Here is a 19,958-nt window from a genome sequence, read left to right on the forward strand (position 1 = left end):
TAACGTGGTTCATCAGTGAGTGGGCCACCATCAGTGACCGGGCCACTTTTCCCACCTTCATCACTCACAACTTCTATATCTCAACTAAAATCAATTGAATCAATTGCAACTACTCAGAATCACTTGAACTATTTATTTCCACAGCCTCTGGACAGGTTCTTGCATTGTGGCCGGTCTTGCGACAGATACCACAATGTCGTAAACCTGTCCGACGACGCTTTGACGACCCCTCGTTTTCCTCCTGTTCACACCCTTCCTCCTCAACAACACCCTTTTCGGCCATGGCTTCCCTTGCCTGAGACCCATCTAGTGCCCCTCCGTCTTGTAGTCTAGTTCTTTTGGCTCTCCGACGCTTACTAAGGGCCGTATTTGCTTCTCGAAGATGGCGTAGCTCTTCCTCCATAAGGGCAGCTGCATGGGAAATATACTGCAGACCTTTTTCAAGCTTATCAGCAGCTTCACAAATTGGAGTTGGCGAGCTTCCCTGATGTCTAGAGATTCTTTCCTTTATAAGTGAAGACTGAGAAATAGCCTCATTAGTGGTTTGAGGCGTCTTAGAAACCCAAGGGTCGGGTAGCCTGTTAGGAGTGTTCGGGGCTGTTGGTGTCCGTAACTGCACATCCAGCTTAGAAAGAACAGTCTGAGGGCTATAGGGAATAAGCCCAGCCCCTCTGAAACCCCCATGGACGTTTTCATGGGTAAAGGTTTGAAGGAATGCGGCCTTGAATGCGAGGAAGAACTCGGGTTTAGTGATGTGGGTAATCCGGGCCTTGATGAAGTGCTCAATCTGTGAGCCATATCTCAACTTCAAGACACTATAGCAGCCAACGTCGAGAGGCTGGGTTAGATGTGATGAATGAGCTGGTAGACAGATAGTTATAATTTTGTTCTCCTTGCAATAGTCCTCGAAATCGCTGCTAACGTGGCGTTCATGGCCATCGACGACTAGCATCCGATATGTGCCTCTCAGTCGTGGTTTTGAGTATTTATCGAAATGACAAAGCCATTCCAGGGCAGTCTCGTTATCGGTCCATCCATTAGAAGTTGTTTTGACTGCCCAGCTGTCCGGAATCTGGGCCTCAGAGTACCAACTCGCGAGGTGGAAGCGGCCCTGAACCACCAAAAAAGGCGGCATCGCGTAACCATTACCAGCAACACAACAAATCGCGGTAGCCCATTCTCGATTACTAGGCTGAACCTTTTTTGGCTTCCCAATCCGATCGGAACGTGTAACAACCATTCCAGGCCGGATCATACCCATCATAAAGCCGGTCTCATCAAAGTTGTAAAAATCATCGTCCGTAATACCGTATTTCGATCGCATATTGGCCACAAGTCGGAACCAAGGCTCGATAATTGTACGATCTTCGCAGAGGCCCCTCTGATAGTCATAGACGCGAGAAAATCGCGTCTTGAGCTCTGGGCGACGCTGGACGAAGCGTTCCGTCCAGCGCTTCCCGACCGGTCGGCCATCACGCTTCCGGAGCAGTGTATTGGCCATATCTCCCACATCCACGCGTCTGGGCGAGAATCCTCGAGAATACAGGTCAATAATGTATCGAACAATTGCCTCTTCTTCGGTCTCTGTCAAATTCAGCTGGGCATTCCTGCTATCGACCTTCGCACTTTGACCCTTCATTCTGGACTGGAGGGTAGTTCTCGGAACGTTGTAGATGGTCGCTGCACGTCGGATACTTAATCCCGGTGTCAATCGGATCGCATCAATTGCTAGAATGATCCTGTGTTCGGGCGAGGTTTTAGACATTGTTTTGTGGAAGAAAGGACGTATTAAAGCTAGAAGGTGATGAAGGTGGGAAAAGTGGCCCGGTCACTGATGGTGGCCCATTCACTGATGAACCACGTTATAGAAATCGGCGGATCGACGATTTCATTTTCAACGCCCCGAGCTGAGTTGAGCCATGTGCCCTTTTTGTTTCCCGCAATCTCATATCTCTGCGTCCCCTCTCCTCCCTGTTTTCTTTATTCCGGACATGTACGGAGTACGCCCGCTACCCTGGTCCTCGTCCACCGGTCTGCGTACCCGCCTGACCCCTTTCTTCCAATGAGATATACACATGTACACATGCAGGTCAACAACCAGATAGATAATGGGAGATGATAATGAATTATGCTGGATACGAATTGGGTCCACACGCTTGGGCCTTCGTTCGCGTTGCGATCCGTTGTGGTGGCTTGCCCAGCTCAGTCGAGTCCAAGAGTGCGGAGGGCGCCGGCGTTGATCTTGCCCTGCAGGGACCGACGCTGTTTTGCACTAAAACACAACTCTCTTTTAATTATCCTGGTTCCTTTCGGATGATACCGATTTACCTGCTCTACGGCGTATTGGGCGTAAGCCACAATATACGTTGATGGCTTCTCCGCGGGGTCCTTGTCATCACACACCACGTTTCTCAGGAAAACATGGGGATCTTTTTATGAACGGGGACGGGAGCTGCATCGGATGTTGAGTTGGCCGTGTCTTTCGCTGACCGGGCGCCGGAGTGTCGTCTTTGCATTACATCAGACGGGGACGGGCGAACGATCCAATGTTCGCCGTCGCCGTCTTGGCATTTCAACCTTTCCATTGCGGTCGTCCCTTCCGTCTGATATCAGGACTTGTAGTTGGCGAGCTTTTGGTCAAGACGCGAATAGGGAAGGGGCTAGACCGAGGGACTGGAAGGGGTCCCTCTGTGCGCGGCGCGATCGATAGGACGGGACCAAATGTTGATCAAGTTGCCACTGGCGTTGGATGTTGGCGCGGCGCGGTACTATCCGTGGCCTTGGGACAATGGATCGCTCCGTTTCTATTCTCGTTGAGAACGGAGCGTTGATTTGACAACATCGTGGCCTTCAAAGACCTCCCATCTGAAAACGTTACCGGCCCTGAAAGGCACAAAGATGGCCAACGTAGAAGGCGGGACCCAGCCTTTGAACCACCGCAGATACGAAAACGAAAGCCGCTAAACGAAAACAGTGTCTGTGGCTGGTGCCCCACGCGCCACCCCTCCTGCGCCTTGTCTTTCAACGATGATCTAATCACTCCTTAGGTAATCGGTCATCCCAGTCCTGCCCCGGAGCTCGGTGCATTTCCCGTCAAATCTCCGAGCGTATTCACCTGGTTATCCTTGGCTCTCCTGCTCAAATCAACCTTTCTGCTTGATACACGCTCATTTAACACAGCTCTTCCGCTCGGTAGTATCTTCTGCCCAACCTCCCGAGCCCGTTACCACCGTGAAGCCGTTGGGCAGAAAACCAAGTGTTTCAAGTGGGACTTCCGGGACGTACGGTACGAGCCTGCTGCATGCGACCTCGCCGTTGCACGTGTAGAGGAAACAAGCTTTCTGCACTATTGGCAATTCGAACGAGGGATTGAACGAGGGTCGAACCTCACTTTTTGTAAGTTGTCTCCGGGCTCGTGCCAAGCCAAACGTATGCAGCATGTTTGCTGGGGGCCCGACTTCAAGATAACTCTAAAAGTGCGTGGTGCTCTGTTGTGCAGAGTCGTACACAACACAAGCGTTGGTTGATTGAACGTCTGCCATCACCATGGTAGCATCGCGGTCTACCCTTTCATCTTCTGTACTGCATTCTTAAGATTAAGAATGCTTCAGGTTAGACAGACGCGAGAGCTTCTTGGAACAATCTCTCCGGATGTCATTTCTTATATCCGTCCCCGGAAGCCCGGCACCACCTCCCACCAGCCCCGAAATCGCGTTCGCGGCTCAGGCACCCATCTCGGCAGCTGGTACCCCGAAGTCGGGACAATCCACATCGACGCATCACACCGTTGGCTTGGCTGATCCCCGGACCCCAGATGCCCTCTCCAATCTCCCAATCACCTGAAAGGCATAACCAAAAACCTCACCGGTCCTATTTTCCACCCATCACGGCTCGCCGCTCAAACCCCATCTTCTCCAATGCGGAGAACCGGGGGTCAAGCAACCTTGCTTCGTCGACAGCTGACGTCGTCCAACCACCCAATTGAGCAATGAGGCAACGAGCTAGGCCAAGCTAAAGCTTCTCCCCCTCATGCTCTCCTGTCGCCCTGCCCTCAAGCGAGTCAATCGTGAGGGGTCACGGTGAGGAGCACGAACCGTAAACGGCACCAAACGTGCCGGCTGTGCGGCTCAACCCCTTCGTTTGGGGAATCAGAACCATGCTCGCCATGCAAGAACGCCAATCCGGGGTTGAGAAGTCGGGGTAATGCAAAGCTTGGAACCTCGGGGTCTTGAGTCGCGAAGGGCAGTTGAAATACTGAGATCTCGCCCGCCATGGCTGCCTGTCTTTCGTCTGAAGAAGTCTTCAGTCGCCCACCTCGTACCTCAAACACGTCGACGATCGCTTCACCGACAAGATGAGGACCGCCGCAATCCTCGCCACGGCCCTGACGGGTCTCGTCTCCGGCGCGCCCGCGGCGCCGGCCGCCAAGGCCGAGCCCTTCCTGGAGCAGGTCAACAACCAGACGTGGATCATCGGCAATGACGTCTGGAACATGACGCAGGGCCTCAAGTACGGCGTGAAGCTGTACTACAAGGACCGCGACCTCGTCGGCGACGCGGTCGGCCACTACGTGAGCTACAGTACGTCTCTCCCTCTCTTGAACTCTACCCGCATATCGAAAAAAAAACGACTAACACAAACCCCCAGATGGCGCGGCAAACGACATCGCCTGGTCCTCCGCCTCCATCGCCCACAAGGGCACGCATGACGGCACCCCCTTCATCGACGTCAAGTTCACCGCCACCGACGGCGACTTCCACTGGGTCATCTTCCAAGGCCTGCCCGGCGCCTACCAGTACTTCGTCAACCGCGCCCTGCCCACCCTCGGCGAGTTCCGCACCCTCTGGCGCCTCGACAACGCCTCCTTCCCCAACGGCAAGACCGCCCTCCACGACAAGCCGCTGCCCGCTCTGGCCGACTACCTACCGCAGAACAAGGTCCAGGACGAGACCTGGCTGACCCCCGACGGCACCGGCTACATCACGAAATACGACTTCTCCGACCTCATCCGCAACCAGACCGCCTACGGCGTCTACGGATCTGAGTTCGGCAGCTGGTACATCAACCCCGGCAAGGACTACTACAACGGCAACCACCTCAAGCAGGAACTCATGGTCCACCGCGAGAGCGCCACCGGCGACGCCGTCCAGCTCAACATGGTCCACGGCACGCACTTCCAGGTCTTCGCCGTCGACGTCTTCCCGGAGGGCAAGATGTGGGGACCCTGGCTGTGGTACCTCAACGACGGCTCCCCCGCCGACGCCGAGGCCCGCGCCAAGACCGAGTTCGCCGCCTGGCCGTACCCCTGGCTCGCCGACGCGGCCTACCACGCCCGCGGCACCGTCAAAGGCAAGCTCCTCCTCTCCGACGGCCGCCCCGCCGCCGGCGCCGCCGTCTTCCTCGGCGACAACCACCCCAACAAGACCGCCCTCGACATGGGCAGCGATTACTACTACACGACCCACGCCGACGCCTCCGGCTCCTTCTCGATCCCGCACGTGCGCGTCGCCGAAGCCGGCTACGCGCTGCAAGCCTGGTCCGCCGGGGGCGCCCTCGCGGACGTAACCACGCACATCCTCTTCAACGACGTCTCCGTCACAGACTCGAAGACAACCGACCTCGGCACGCTGCACTGGGCCGTCTCCAAGCGCCAGCGCCTCTTCCAAGTCGGCGCCTTCGACCGCACATCCCTCGGCTTCACGCACGGCGGCAACCCGCCCTACGCGCACGCCGTAATCGCCTCCTGCCCGGCCAACATCCTCTACGAAGTCGGCAAGTCCGCGCCGAGCGACTGGTGCTACGGGCAGACGCACCAGGGCAACTACACGATCCGCTTCCCCGTCTCCGCGGCACAGGCGTCCGAGACGGCGAACCTGATCGTCTCGCTGGGCGGCTACTCCACGGGGGCAAGCAGCGTGGTGCTCGTCAACGGGCAGCAGGTCGGCAACCTGACCAGCGGCGCGGTGGGCGCGGACTCGACCTCGGGCCTGCTGAACGACCCGTCCGTGTACCGCAGCGCGACGCTGGGCGGCGAGTGGCGCTTTTTCGAGTTCCCTGTGCCCGCGGCGCTGCTGAAGACGGGGGAGGATAACGAGGTCACATTCCAGCTGACAAGGAACACGACGTGGAGGGGTTTTATCTGGGATAGCATCGTCCTGGAATGGTGAATGATGTCTAGACGTTAAAATTTGAGCTGTATATATTGCTTTGTATATAAATATTTCACATGGACATGCAAATACAAAGTCTTCGAGTTTAAGCTGGAAATCTCAGCGAAAACAATCAGATTTGTGAGGTTGACAGCACCAATGTTACATGAAAAGGTTGCCAACGACTCCTTTTTCATTGAGTCACGAGGCACGAATTGAAACTCTCAGTCGGATTGCGAAAACCATCACGCCAAGGCGGCTGTTTACCAGTGTTCAAACTATACGTCTACACACCCTCTCCTCATAAACATACATATACAGGGGCAATACCGCGCTTACAATAACACACTCAAAACACCCAACGCCTCGGCACCCATCGGCTCACGATAGAAGGAATGACCACCTTTTTCAACTAAGGGTCAGCAGGCTCATCCGTCTTCGTCTCCGTCTTCTTCTCAGGGTCGTCGCTGGTGGCAGCAGGCTCCCCGGAGGCAGGGGCTTCAGTCGCCGGTGTCGGATCAGCAGCAGGAACCGTCTCAGGCGCAGGCTCAGGCACAGGCGCAGCTGCGGGCTCAGGAGTAGGCACCTTCGGTGGTTCCTCAGCAGGCTTCTCCGGCTCGATGGGAGGGACCTCAGGCAGAGGTACCGGGTTCTCTACTTGCGGCAGCTCGGCAGGCTCCGGGTGCGGGGCTGCGGGTGGTTCGGGCAGAGGAGACTTGCTCATCTCGGCTTGGCGGTCCAGCTCCGTCTCCAAACCAGCCAACAAGTCGGGGCCTTCGTCTACCACGGGACCAAGGGGCACTTCCGCGGCGGCAGGCGGGTTGGCCTCGGGTTCCGCTGTCGGGATCTCGGCGGAAGGCTCAGTCGGGGGTTCGACGATTGTCTGAACTGGTGGTTCAATGGGCGCTGGTGGGGCGTCAGCGGGCAGCGGTGTCGGAGCTTCGACGGGAGCCTCGCTGGGGGGATTGACGGCTGCGTCCACCTGGGGCTCTGCGGCTGTCTCGATAGGAACATCAACTGAAGTATCCATGGGAACATCGGCAGGAATGTCGACGGGGATATCAACAGGGATGTCAACAGGGAGCTCTTCCGCAGGAGCTTCGGGCTCGATCGTGGGCTCGATCGGTGCCGGTGCAGGCGCCTCAACTGGAACTTCCGCAGGTGTCTCGACAGGGGGCAAGTCCAGTGCTTGAGTGAGTGCATCGCTGGGGACATCCGCCGGCGCCTCGATCGGTGGCAAAGGCTCAACAGGTGCAACGGCAGGCTCGGGTGACTTCAGCGGAGACTTGACAGGAGACTTCACAGGCGACTTGACGGGTTCAGGGTGATGCTCAGGTTCCGTAGGCGCAACAGTAGCAGGGACATCCTCAATCATAGGCTCGCTCGTCTCCTTCTCTTCCACAGGATCTGGGAAAGAAAGCTGCTCAGTAGCAACTGACGGGGCTGGCACGCTGTCGTCCTTCATCTCCGAGTCCTCCTGGACCAAGGGAGCCGGCTGCTCCTCGACAGCCGGAGCTGATGGTGACTTGGCGGCTGGCTGAGCATCAGTGACCTCGGGGACAGAGACGCTCTCGGGTGCCTGAGAGGGTTCAGGAATTTCAGGAATATCCAGAGCCATCGAATCCTCCTGAGGAGCATCGTTCGACGCAATGGTCTGATCGGCGCTTTCTATCCTCGACCCGGAGTCTTCTGTCTCTGCCGTGGTTGCTAAAGAGAAGGTGGATCTCGTCTCTGCCATCGGAGAGACGATGTCGCCGACCTTCTCAGCAGGCGGAATATACGTCTCATTGACCGTCTCCGAAGCTGTGTCCAGGGGCAGCTGCTCAGACGCAGGAGCCGGTGGCTGCTCGGCTGGTGCCTCGGGAGCGGGCTCGGGCTGATCGGCCATGTTCACATCCTCCTGCTGAGACTCGACGGCTGGCGCATGAACCGGCACTGGGGACGGCTCTGGGATGGGGGCAGCTTCAGGGACGGCGGGCGCTTCAGGAGCTGCAGGAGCTGCAGGGGCCTCTGATGCGATGGGTGCTGGAGCAGCAGAGGGGGCCAAGATCTCCGCAATGGGCGAGATTTGTGGCGATGCCTCGGTAGGAGAGGGCAACACGACGTTCTTGAGAGGACTTCCCCTCGGCGACGAGTTTGCCAAATGCATGGCGGGAAGAGGTGGTGCGAGGTTGATGGGGTTCGGTGGTTGCCCAGAGCGGCTGGCCAAGGGCGACTCGGGTTCGGTAGATACAACCGATGCGTCTACCACTGTTGGTGTAGGAATAGCTGGTGATGCATCCGTCATCTCGTGGTCTTGGCTTTGACTGTCTGTGTTCTCGCCGTCACGCTGCTCCTCCTCGTTGTCGTCGCCATCGTCTCCGTCGTCACCATCATCATCACCCTCCTCATCGTCATCGTTGTCGGCCATCTCGCTGTCCGGTTTGTTCGAATCTTCGCGCTCCTGCTTAATAACACCCTGGGCATAGTCAGTGACGGTTCTGCAAAAATGAGCGATGGTCTACTCACGTTCTCTGGGCCCTCGGCTCCCTCCCCCTTTGGCACAACTGGAGCACCCTCCACAGGCGGCGCAGCGCTAGGAACAGCGGGTGCACCAGGAACCGGCGCAGGCAGAGGCAGATTCTTCTTCTTGCGCCCGCGCCCGGGACCGGGCTTGTTCTTCTTCTTGGGCGGCGGCGGCCGTCTGACGCGCTGGGGCTGCTGCTGCGCCGGATCGAGGGCCGCAACAGGCACCACCGTCGTCGAAATGATCTCTCCCTCGACCAGCTGCCCATCCTGCAGCGTGATCTCCTGCGTGTACGGGTTGCCCGCCGCATCCATCTTTCTCACGGTAGCCCTAGTAACCGTCGCGCCGACAGGTGTAGCAGCAACTGTCTTGGAAGAGATCGTGACGGTGCCCTTCCTGCGCTTCGCGAGGTGCGAGACTGTAGTACCCTCCGAGTTACGGTTGATCTGCTTCCACACCTTGATCTGGAACCCCTTGTCCGCAGTCTCGTCCTCCTTCTTCTCGGGCTTCTCAGCCACCGCGTCCGCGTTTTCCTCGTCATCCTCCGTCGGAGCAGGGCGCTTGTACAGAACACCAGACCGCGCCGCGCGCAGCAGGTCCTGGCTGTGTTGCGGCAGCAGGCCCGCGTCCTTGGGCATGCCCCACGGGAGCTCGACGTCCCAGATGTCGTTCTTCTGCGTCGTCTCGGTCTGCTGGGGCGGCTGGACGTTCACCCACTCCTGGCGCCATTGGCGGACGGGGAGGCCCTCGAAGTCATCGTGTTCGGCGTAGCCGCTGCGGTTCGCGCGTCGAGTCTGCAGGTGATGCTTGTGTTAGACGCAAGGGTGCATGCGGTTTTTGGATCGCAGACTAAATCATGAAACTTACGCCGGGCGCCATTTTGAACTCTACAATCTACAACAAAATAACAAAACAAAGATTATGCGCCGTTAGTTACGGTTTGGCCAAATTGACACTGTCGCAACGCGCGTGGGACGTCCGGTCGGGTCGTGGTTTTCGGCGAGCTGCGTCGAGACACCGGGACTTCGCGATGCATGCGTTGAGTGCGTATACTCGCGACAGATATTCTCAGGTCTGCGACCTCAATTGAGCGAAGCAATGCGACGCTCGTAACGGTGTTGCTTGGATGGTCGATTGACAAGCTGTACTGCAGCCGTGCCATGCCTGGGATTGGTTCCGCTGGAGGACCCAGCCTCGTCGCGAACCAAAGCGCGCCGGGGTCATGAGGAAGGTCACGTGGGGACTTCGGTCAGGGGAGGTGAGGCTCGGTGTCATAGTGGGATACCGACAGCAGGCACCGTGCATCATCGATTTCTAAAGCTACCTAGGTACAACCTTCTTCGCTTCTCCCGAGTCGAAATGGCTCGCAGCCCTTTGATGTTCTCAACTGTCAATGCTCCACACTGTAGCATTCTCCTCATTCCTCAGTGCAATAAGTATCGCGGTGGACAATCTTCCATCACCATCCTCCGAACTCACTGAAGCCCATCATGAAGCTATATCCTTGTCAATCACCAAGCTCTCCATCGCCCATGAAGAATAGAGTCTCATCACAGAGCACCAATATCGGAGTGTAAAAGCAAAAAGGCAAAAGCTGAAGGTCCAGCACTCATAGAAACTCCATTGCCATGTCTATGCCCCAAAGCCCTTGAAAACCAAAACTCCAAGAGTGGAGCTTTTTGCTGGTGAATCCGCCGCCGCCGCCGTTCCTGTTTTCCCCTCCGACTCGTAACATTTCCCCGAGAAGTCAGGTATTCGTCGTGATGGAAACCAGCGGAACCCCTCTCTTTTCAACTGTTGCGGCAAAAATGTCGTGTAGTGGTACACACTTTCTCTCCCGGTTTGTCTCTCTGGTGTCCATGATATAGTACAAGTCTCTCCGATATCTTTTTCCTCGACATTATTATCGGCCGTCGCGGCCCGGTGATATTGGAACTCTTAGTCCCATCTGTGATGCAACAAATCAGCGACTGCAAGCAGAGAAAAATGGACGCATCGCAAAACATTACTCACCCCTGATCCTTTTGCCTGACGATGTCGCCCTTGTCCCCCTTCTGCTTGCCCGCGGCGCCGCCCTCAACCACTAACCGGTCGAACTGGAAGAACTGGCTGACGACCGTTTGCCTCTGCGCAGTCACCTCGTTAGCTCAAACATGCTCCCTGTGCCGTCTGCAGCCAAAACATCGCCACCACAGAACCCCTCCCCGGGTGTGAACCGCCCGAGGGGAAAAGATCCTCCATCTCCCGCAGGAAGGAAAAAAGCCTCACCTTCATAGCCGTGAGCTCGTTCAGCCCCTTCTGGATCAACTCCTGCACCCTCCGCTGGTCCGTCACGTCCTTGTTCTCCCGGAACGCATCCCTCGTCCTGCGCTTCGCGTACTCGCGGAAATTGTACGCCGCAAACTGGTCGCCCGTCCTCAGCATCTGTCGGTACTAGAAGACCCCAAAAGTCACTCGTTAGCGTCGTGTTCTGTCCATTTGACCCCCAATATCATAAATCGCAGTCGTGCAGCCAGTAGCAAAATTTCTTCGCCCCCGGCAGAAAAAGAAAATACGCACCAAAGACCGGACCTGCTGCGGCGCATCGCCCTTCAAAGCTTGTATCGCCGTCGCCATCGTATGCGCTTCGCGTTGCGGGGGTTGTCGAGGGAAAATCACAGTGACGAGGAAGCTGTCAAAAAAAAGGCGTCGTCGCGGCGCACGATTGATAATATTTCGCAGGTGGGAGGCACTTGTCCGGGGGGTGGGTGGTGGGAGCTGCACCTATGATGCAACGCAGTGGTAAACTTCCCCCCCAATTCTCGGCGTTTAGCTTACCCAGTCGGGTCGGGGTGTCTCTCGGCGCCGGCATTTTACTAATCCGCCGGCGAAACGCGGGAATTGGACCTGGAACCTCTGGTTTTTCGTCACCGAGATGTCTACGGCTATTCGGATGAGCGCCCGAAAATTCAGCGTTCCGCATTTGGCAGTTGACGCCGCCGGGCTTATGTCCGGGGCTCACATTCACTCGGAAAATTCCTTTGCAACTGAAAAGGCGCTTTTGACCCAGTCATTTGGGTGACTTGATGTTCTCCATTCACCCGGGCCGTGATGATCATCCTGCTTTGCGAGACGTCGATGACGCATTCATGCTGAAACACTTGCCTCTGTAAATACCTCTATTATGCTTAATTATCTACAATGCTATTCCTTTGTTATACAGGGCCTGCGGCTAACCGGTCCGCGGCCAAAGGGGGCACCGTGTATGTATTTGTATGCCTTATGTTCTGCAAACCCATCTGTGTATGGATGCGATTATGTGATGCGAATGTATCTCCCCACACCATTAAGGCAGGCTCATGAAGAGCTTCTCCATCGCCGGGTAGTTAGGTGTGCTGAGATTTAGGTCAGCGATGATGTCTTCCACAATGTCAATGATGCAGGCGCGAAGCTTACCCCATGCCAGTCACAGGATCCCATCCTGGCACGGCAGAGAACCCCTTTGTGCCGCAGCCCGGGTTGTCTCCGTTGGTCACGTCGTTGAGGATCTCGGGATGAGCGTAGAGGGTAGGGTTGATAAAACCGACGGGCTTCTTGTTGGCCTCAATGCGCTTCTCATTAATCATGTTGATGATGGAGCCGACAACTGGCGCGGAAGCTGCGTGCATGTCAGTATGAGAGTGGCTAAATCAGTGGCTTAAGAAGCTTACCTGAAGTACCAAACGACAACGAGAACTTGCCGTTGACAGCAGTCACGTAGTTGGCGCCGTTAGCAGCAATGTCCGGGAAGCCACGCACAACCTTGGAGTTGTTATAGCGATCTCCGCCGTAGGGCGGCGCGTTCTTGGCGTAGTACTCTCCGACCATCTTCTTCTGGTAATCGGGGATGGCGAAATAGTTGGAGAAACCGCCACCGGAGAAGATGGCCTTCTGGCAAGCGCTCTCGGGGGTGTGAACAGTTGAGCCCTCCAAGACCTGGGTAGCGCCGACGGACGTGACCCAGGGGCATCCGCCGGGGAATGAGGGGTTGAAGATGCCGTTGGCACCCTCGTTGTAGGCGCCAGTCTGCGAGTCGATACACTGCTTCCCGTTTCCAGCGACGCCTGAGTCACCAGACGAGTACAAAACCGTGACACCCTGCAGGCCGAGCTTCATGTACTCAGCGCATTGGCGCTCAACGTACTTGCGACCGAGGTCGGCCTCGTTGAAGCCGTAACTTGTAGAAATGACGTTCACCATAGGCGCCGAGCCGCAGACCTTGTTGCTGTACTGTCCGTCAATGTTCGGATCCTTGGAGCCGCCTCCTTGGAAGGTGCAGTAGCTGCCGTCAATCGCGTCCAGGAAGTTGTTGAAACTTGCGCCTTGGTTGATGTCACCAACCTGGTAAAGAGTAGCCGTTTGAGGAAAGATCATGGCCATGGCAAATTCGAGATCGAGAGCAGATTCTCCGTTGAAGCGGAAGCTCTGATTCTGAGTCTGGACGACGGCGTTTCCAACCAAGGTGACGATTGGGGGCGTCTTCTCAAGACGAGGCTCAAACTCCTTGAAGTACATGTCCAGGTCACTCTGGAGGAAGGCTTGCGGGGTGTACTCCACGATTCCGAGCGTGTTGTTGGAATTCTTCAGCGATCCTGGCGGGGTTGCGTAGAGAGCTCTGAGGCAATCCGGGGTGATCATCATGTCGCATTGCTCGAGACTCATGAGCGCGTTCTGAACGACAGCACCTTGCTTCGGCCCGGCTCCGCTGTCCGGGTTACCCACGATTGAGGGGTTCTTGATGCCATTAATGCCCCGCTTGGTGAGCTCACGCTTCTTGAGCTGTCGCCTCTTGAGCTCCTCAACATGCTCCTCGGTGAGTTCGTGCTTGGTGTTCTTGCGCTGCTGCCCCAGCTTCTGGTCGAAGTGTACTGAGGGGGTGATGATGTCGACGTGATCGACCAAGTGCTCCGGCAGATGGTACTTGTCGCAAGCAACGTGGGTGTGGCCTTGCTCGTGCTTGTAGACGTGGTACTCCGTTTTCAAGAGTCTCTCGACTTCGCCCGCGGTGCCGTTGAACTGAACCCAGTTGCGCCCCTTGGAGAGCGCAACGCGACTCCGGTGGATACCTTCGCTTTCGAGCCATTGCATGACCAAAGCTATCGACTCCTGCCTCGGAGCGAACATTTCGACGATTTCGTCATGAGTCCAGTGCTTGCCGTAATTAGGGGAGTCGGGATGCGCCACATCATTCATGAACTCGTTTGCGCGATGAAGGTTTGACTGAGCGAGACCAATCCGGACTGGCAGCCTGGCCATGGTGTGTAACCGGTGGTTCTTGACCCATTCCCGTCGGGCAGGGTGCCTCTCCTCGTGCACGACGTGCCTGTGCGACCGTGTCACTGGGTTGGCGGAGGTCACCGCCGCAAGGACGGTGAGAAGGGTCGCAACAGCACTAAACTTCATCGTGTCTTCCCACTCGTCTTCGTCGTCGTCACTTTACACACGGGGACAGGATTAGCGAAAAGGTCGAGCGACGAGGTTGGCTTTTTGTTGATATTTAGCAGCTGTCGTCCAGTCATGACGAACCCCCACTGACGCAAGGTACCAGCTCCAGACACGACGAATGCGAAACCGGTTTCAATGGGATCCTGTGGGCTGTTTGTCTGGTGGTAGACATCCAAAACGAGCATTTTGGGTGAACGGCAGCCTGTGCGCTAGGATCCTGTGGCATGGAGGGAACACCTCTTACATGAGCAGTTTCTCCAGCTCCGAGCCCTTGCGTGATAGAACCACTGCGCGGTTCTTACGGCCTGGACTAATGTCGGAAAGCCATGAGGCAGATTGATCAACAAGAGGCCGATAGCCGAAGGTTAAGCTTTAGGGCGAGGTACTTCAAACAATCGTCTCATGTTGGAATGGACCACAATAAAATTCTAGGCGCTTGCCAAAAAAACCAAGAGGACGAGGATGGCGGCCGATTCGTGTTGGTCATGCGAGACGGACGATCCGGCCTTCGACTATTCTGCTATAGATGGATGCGATTCCGATGTGAATCCCAGAATGACTCGCTGGGGGAGACAGGAGAGTCTGCAAAGTTTGGATAAGGTCAATTGAAGGCTCGAGCCGCCATCTGGAATCCGGACCAGGAAGCTGAAACGCTCTCAGGAACGGGACGAGTTGGCCTCGACGTACGGCTGCATTGTCAGCCTCTGCAGCGCTCGTTGCTCGTTGATAATCTCCCATAACTCGTCCGTTTCTCTCTGAACTTCCGCATCGCCAGCCTCATCGGAAGCTTGCGCAGGAGGCTCTTGAAACGACAAAATGGCGGCTTCGAGAACATCATTGGGCAACCCGTGGCCATTGAGCATCTTTTGGAACCTCGTCTCTTGCTGCATCTCAGTGTTCAGTTGAGACGCGAATGTGTATTGACGCTCGGCCTGGCTCGGCTTGATAACTGCAGCAGGTTTTGTGGACTGCGCAGCTTGCAGCAGCGGGGGGAACGCGAGGTTTGTCACAGAGGCATTGAGGTCTGCCAGCTCTGTCGGGTGCCCGTTTTCGGTCAACTGCCATTGCAATATCTTGCCTCTGGTGTGACCCGACAGGACCGTCGTGCCGTCATGGTTTGGTGCCAAGCACGAAGCCGGGCCAGCATCTTCATCTGCGACTCCAATCGGCGAATTCACCTGAACGACAGTGGAGGACGATTCAAGGCTGCGCGGACCAATGAGCGGCTTGTCTCCGAGCAGCTCGACGAGGTACAGCGATCTGTCCTCGGATGAAACGAAGACGGCACGAGCACAGGGATCCATGGAAACGCAGAGCGGAGCCGTGGGGAAGAGCAGGGTGCGAAGAACATCGCCCGTTTGATAGTTCCAGATGATGCACGTCTTGTCCTTGCTGGCTGAGACGCAGATGCTGGTTTCCGGGTTGACACTGCGGCTGATGGCGAGCGACGTAATTGCAGCGCGGTGATTAGACAGCGTGCGGTCCGGCTCGTTTTCGACAGACGCGTTTAGCTCGAGAAGACGGGACAACGTCCAGACGTGGATGTTGGAATCTTCGGAGCCAGTGAGCAGATGGTGAGGCGTGACTGCGAGGCACGACACAGCCTGAACATGGCAGGGTGGGGTGGTCAACTGACGACCAGTGCAAGTCTACTGTTTCGTTAGCCACACGCGACACGGCGGAGTTTGGTTTCCTCTCTTCGGAACAAAGACTGGATCTGTTTACTTACTTCCCATAAGATCAGTCTGCCTTCAGCAGTCCCCAACGCCAAGACATCGTCGATCAACGCCAAGCTACGGATTTTCTCCGGGAAGGTGATGACGGCCTCCTGGATGCCCCGGGCCCGTGAGTAGACATGGACCTGGGACTTTTCATGCTGGGCGGCAAAGATGCGAGCGTCACTGACAGCCAAGCAGTTGGCCGGGGTGTTGCTTTTCTTCAGAGTTGACTTGACAGAATAGCTGGGGCTGAGCGAGTGGGCGTAGATGCCAACATCCTTGGAGACGGCGGTGTTTGCCGCTATAGGCGGACCGCAGATGCAGGAGTAGAATTCCTCTGACAACATGGTGGGATGGTCTGGTGGTGGCAACGAGGCGCGCTGTCCGATGGTGTAGGGGATTGGTGAATTCCGGCTAGGCGCGTTTCCCACGGATCTCTGTGCTGCGACGCTCGTCCGAGAGCGGCCCTGACTCCGATGTAAGGGGTGAGAGAGTGCGCAACCCGCGGCTTCTCCTCAGCCGCGTCCGAGGCGAGAGGATCGGATCGCAGCGGCCACGAGGATGACAAAAACGTGGGAACGAATGATCCAGCGCCACGAGAGGCAAAGACAAGAAAACGAGATAGCCGTGGGGGATAATCAGGGCGAGTGTCCCGAGTCGAGTCTTCTTCGCGACCACGTTGGATGGCTTGCTTTGGATGACTTTTGATCCAGATGGGCCCGGCTGACGGTTGAGCCGAGAGCGATGCGCGGGTATCTCGTAACGAAAAGCAGGAGAATTTCTTCTTGGCTTAGATGACACGCCGGTGCGCTGGTGGCTTTGAGACAGCAGGTGCCAAATCTTGGCAAAGGCCGATGTGTCGAAACGTCGGGTAGGTTGAATGAGGCTGCTTGACGTTCGAGATCGTGAAAAAATTCGAGTCCACTCTGGAAAAATGTTATCGATAAGTCGCCCCGTCTAAGGTGCCTTAGCGCTCCCGAAGTGGAAACCAGAGCTGGAGGGGGAAGGTGCCCCGCTCCGCAGCGCTAAGTGCCTCCTTCCCAGGCGAGGTGGCTTGCAACGCTCTACTACCTATGCTGCCTCAGAAGGCCGCTAACAAACGAGCACCACTAGAAAATATCGCAGTGGGACAGCTACATAAGCACTCCAGCGAGTCCAGCCTGTAGAGTTCCTGTAAATCAGCCACTAAGTCACTCCCTACCGCAGCCGAAGGCCCTAAAGACGCCGCTCTTCCGCCCTAGAAACACTAACACTGCAGCGGTGCGGGTAAGGACACCAAGCGGCAAGCTCTATGAGTGGTGCAGTTGAAGCTCTGTCATCTCTCAGAGTCTCACTACTAGGTAGGTACCAACCAACTCCTTGCATCGTCAACTTCCATCGCCAGGTTTTCCAACAAACAAGGCGCAAAGTTCACGCTGTGCTTGGAAGCGAGACATGTCTCCTCTGCTCCGGCAGTAGCCCACGCCACTAGAACGATTCATCGCCCTCTGATATCCAATATTCTGAGTCAGTCATTCTCCCGTTCATCTCACCACCACCGGCTCGAACGTCGGAACCTTGGACTGTCGTTGGAGTTGAACGTCCGGCCTTGCAACGCCCTCTCAGCCCGTCGACGCCATGTCTCACCCGTCCTGCGCTCCGGGTTCCCGTACCAGCTCACCGCTCCGGCCAGACCTTTCTTTTTCTTCAATGATCGACCGCTATCTTATCTTGTCTGCACGGATTGCCCACGCACAGCAGACTGCGGAGACGTGAAGCTCGCTTCCTCCATCTGACGTGACGGCGCTGCATACAAGCGACGAGCTACAACAACGGTCATATCTCGCCTGCAGCTCCCCGACATCACTCACGTCTGCAGCCCTTCACGCGAGAAGCTTCTCTCGTGCCTCGTCTCGCCAGAACTTCAGCTGCTGCCGTCTCGTCTACACTGCAGCCAGCGCCTTCGCTGTGCTCGGTCCTGCATAACTGATTCAACATGCCTGCCGCCTTTACCTTACTCCATACAGAGACAACGCCCCCTTCTGTGGCCTCCGAGACAGGGTCAGATAATATCAGCAAGCCAAAAGTGTCACTCTGCGCCGTTGACAGGCAGATGACGATGAACCCAAACGAGCCACCCAAGCGCCGCCAGCCCCGATGGGCTCCATTGCTCCATTCCAAGACGCGTGGTCGCGATCTCAACGGTTCGAGCAGAACCAGCGCCCTCCCCCGGTCGTTGGTTCTGTGGTTCATCAAATCTTGCTGCCCGCCCGGCTTTGCCAGGAACAGCTCCGCTGGCTTACACCCTCCCCGGCCCCCCTCCCCTGGCCTTCATCCATCGTATCTAAGGCAGGCAATCCATGTCTAAAGCCCTGGCCCGCCAGTGGAGGCCACGAATCGACGTCGCAATTTAATCCCATGATGCTCTGATGGGTCCTTGCCTGCTCGAGCGAGAGCCGGAGGAGCAGCAGACTCCCGCTGCGCGTTTACAGCATAGTGCATGTCCGCGTACGCATGCGACCTGCAATAGCGGCAGATGGATTGGGTTGCGACGCGATGCGACATCTCTCATCTGCCATCATCAATGCCGCTGCACAACAAAGGCTTTGCGCAGGACAGGAAACCTACAGCACTCGAGACGAGACTAGACGCAGAAACGCACGCACAGAGCAAACAACAACATGGCCCCCTCCCCAATGCCAATGCAGATATGCGGCGTGGGATCCGGATCGACAGTTGGCTCAGGTGGCTGCGGTGGTGCACTGGTGGCTGCTAGGGGACCATCACCCTCTCATCACCCTATCACGACCTGCTTTCTGCTGCGCTGCCCCTCAATCTCCTGTTGATCTCGGCAGGGGAGCAAGACCCCAAAGGGGACAACAAGCCAGAGGCCAGAGAGAGAGCCGAGAGACAATGACAATCAAGATGATCCCCAATCGCCACTTGACCAGTGCCGAGACGATCAGCTGCCACCTCCCGGCATCTCGCTAGCCATTTGGAACTTTGTGCTCGCCGGCAATCTCCCCAGGTCGGCTCTGGGAACTGAGGCGGGAGGCCGTGGCTGTGTGGATGCTGGAGAAGGAGAGACAATGAACCGGTTTCCATTTACACGGGCCTGTGTCACCGGCCGTTGCTTGCCCTCTGCATGCATAGCATTCATGAGTTGCACTTGGAACAGACACAGACGGCTGAAGGCATCAGGCTGGCCTGCGCTTGCAAGAGGATGGATGCAAAGTGCAAGATGCGGATGCAGATGTGCTGCAGCAACACAGACGTGGTTGCACTAATATGGAATAGGCGGGACAAATGCCTGTTCATTCAGCCTGTACCAAGGGCCAATGGAACGCTCCATGCTTACCCGGGGGTCCAGCATCTTGATGCGTCTGTTCTCGAGGACCCCCAAAACAGAGAGACCCCAGGCTGGATGAGAGAATGACCGATTACTTCCTCTGGTGTCTTGTCATTTTGACATCGAGGGCTGTTCCAGGCACAAGTGCACGTGGGTGGATAGAGTCAACGGACTTTGCTGCTCAGAGAGGGCAATGGACCCTTTAGACTCTCATCGTACCGCCGTTTAAGCCTCCATCGTACATATCCAACTGGACAGACAGTGGGCAGTGGGCACCAGACGTGTGTCATGGCAGCGGAACCGAACCAAGAAACTTCAGAGATTTTTTATGTGCGCCGAGCTTGTTTTGATGACGATGGCACAGTCGACCGTCCAGCAGACTTAATTGCCAAATGAACACCAGTCATAAGTCATTGCTTTTTGGAAGCGAATGGCAGCGAACTGCCGTATGCAGCGCAGATATGCACGCTGTGCCCACTGCCAACGTTGTATTATTGAAGGCTTACCCACGCCCCCGTCATATTGCTTTTTCGGCCTCATCGTCTTCCCTTTTTTGGCGTGGACCGAAGAACGGAGTCGAGATTCGAAATGGGCTCTTCTCTTTTTTTTCGTTGGAGACCTGTCGAACCACGGCCACGAGTCCACGACGACTGACTGCGCCAGCTGCTGCTTGCTGCTGACCCTGACCTAGCTGCCCTATTCCCAACAGGGCCATTCCCCATCCGCAAGATCCGGAGTCCCGCACGCCTGGCTCCCTCGGTGCTAGTGAGGTGAGGTGCTGCTGGCTGCGTTGG

The 19,958-nt window shown here is 56.5% G+C and overlaps 5 protein-coding genes across 5 annotated transcripts; 1 reads left to right on the top strand and 4 right to left on the bottom strand.

Annotated features, from left to right (window-relative positions):
* Nucleotides 1-4,354: 4,354 nt before the first annotated feature.
* On the top strand, nt 4,355-6,167 carry COL26b_013603 (uncharacterized protein; the record flags this gene model as incomplete). The annotated part of the gene is made up of 2 exons (XM_053186198.1): nt 4,355-4,580; nt 4,648-6,167. The coding sequence occupies 2 exons, from the start codon at nt 4,355-4,357 to the stop codon at nt 6,165-6,167; spliced, it is 1,746 nt and encodes a 581-aa protein (XP_053029842.1).
* A 394-nt stretch (nt 6,168-6,561) lies between these two features.
* COL26b_013604 (uncharacterized protein) lies at nt 6,562-9,534 on the bottom strand (the record flags this gene model as incomplete). Its single annotated transcript, XM_053186199.1, has 3 exons — nt 6,562-8,607; nt 8,658-9,449; nt 9,523-9,534. The coding sequence occupies 3 exons, from the start codon at nt 9,532-9,534 to the stop codon at nt 6,562-6,564; spliced, it is 2,850 nt and encodes a 949-aa protein (XP_053029843.1).
* Nucleotides 9,535-10,664: 1,130 nt separating this feature from the next.
* On the bottom strand, nt 10,665-11,271 carry COL26b_013605 (uncharacterized protein; the record flags this gene model as incomplete). Its single annotated transcript, XM_053186200.1, has 3 exons — nt 10,665-10,781; nt 10,924-11,088; nt 11,215-11,271. The coding sequence occupies 3 exons, from the start codon at nt 11,269-11,271 to the stop codon at nt 10,665-10,667; spliced, it is 339 nt and encodes a 112-aa protein (XP_053029844.1).
* Nucleotides 11,272-12,086: 815 nt separating this feature from the next.
* Nucleotides 12,087-14,303, bottom strand: COL26b_013606 (uncharacterized protein; the record flags this gene model as incomplete). Its single annotated transcript, XM_053186201.1, has 3 exons — nt 12,087-12,292; nt 12,345-14,107; nt 14,200-14,303. The coding sequence occupies 3 exons, from the start codon at nt 14,301-14,303 to the stop codon at nt 12,087-12,089; spliced, it is 2,073 nt and encodes a 690-aa protein (XP_053029845.1).
* Nucleotides 14,304-14,774: 471 nt separating this feature from the next.
* On the bottom strand, nt 14,775-16,183 carry COL26b_013607 (uncharacterized protein; the record flags this gene model as incomplete). Its single annotated transcript, XM_053186202.1, has 2 exons — nt 14,775-15,722; nt 15,848-16,183. The coding sequence occupies 2 exons, from the start codon at nt 16,181-16,183 to the stop codon at nt 14,775-14,777; spliced, it is 1,284 nt and encodes a 427-aa protein (XP_053029846.1).
* Nucleotides 16,184-19,958: the final 3,775 nt, after the last annotated feature.

Source organism: Colletotrichum chrysophilum, assembly GCF_026319265.1.
Source record: "Colletotrichum chrysophilum strain AFK26 chromosome Unknown scaffold_241, whole genome shotgun sequence".
Taxonomy (NCBI): Eukaryota; Fungi; Ascomycota; class Sordariomycetes; order Glomerellales; family Glomerellaceae; genus Colletotrichum; species Colletotrichum chrysophilum.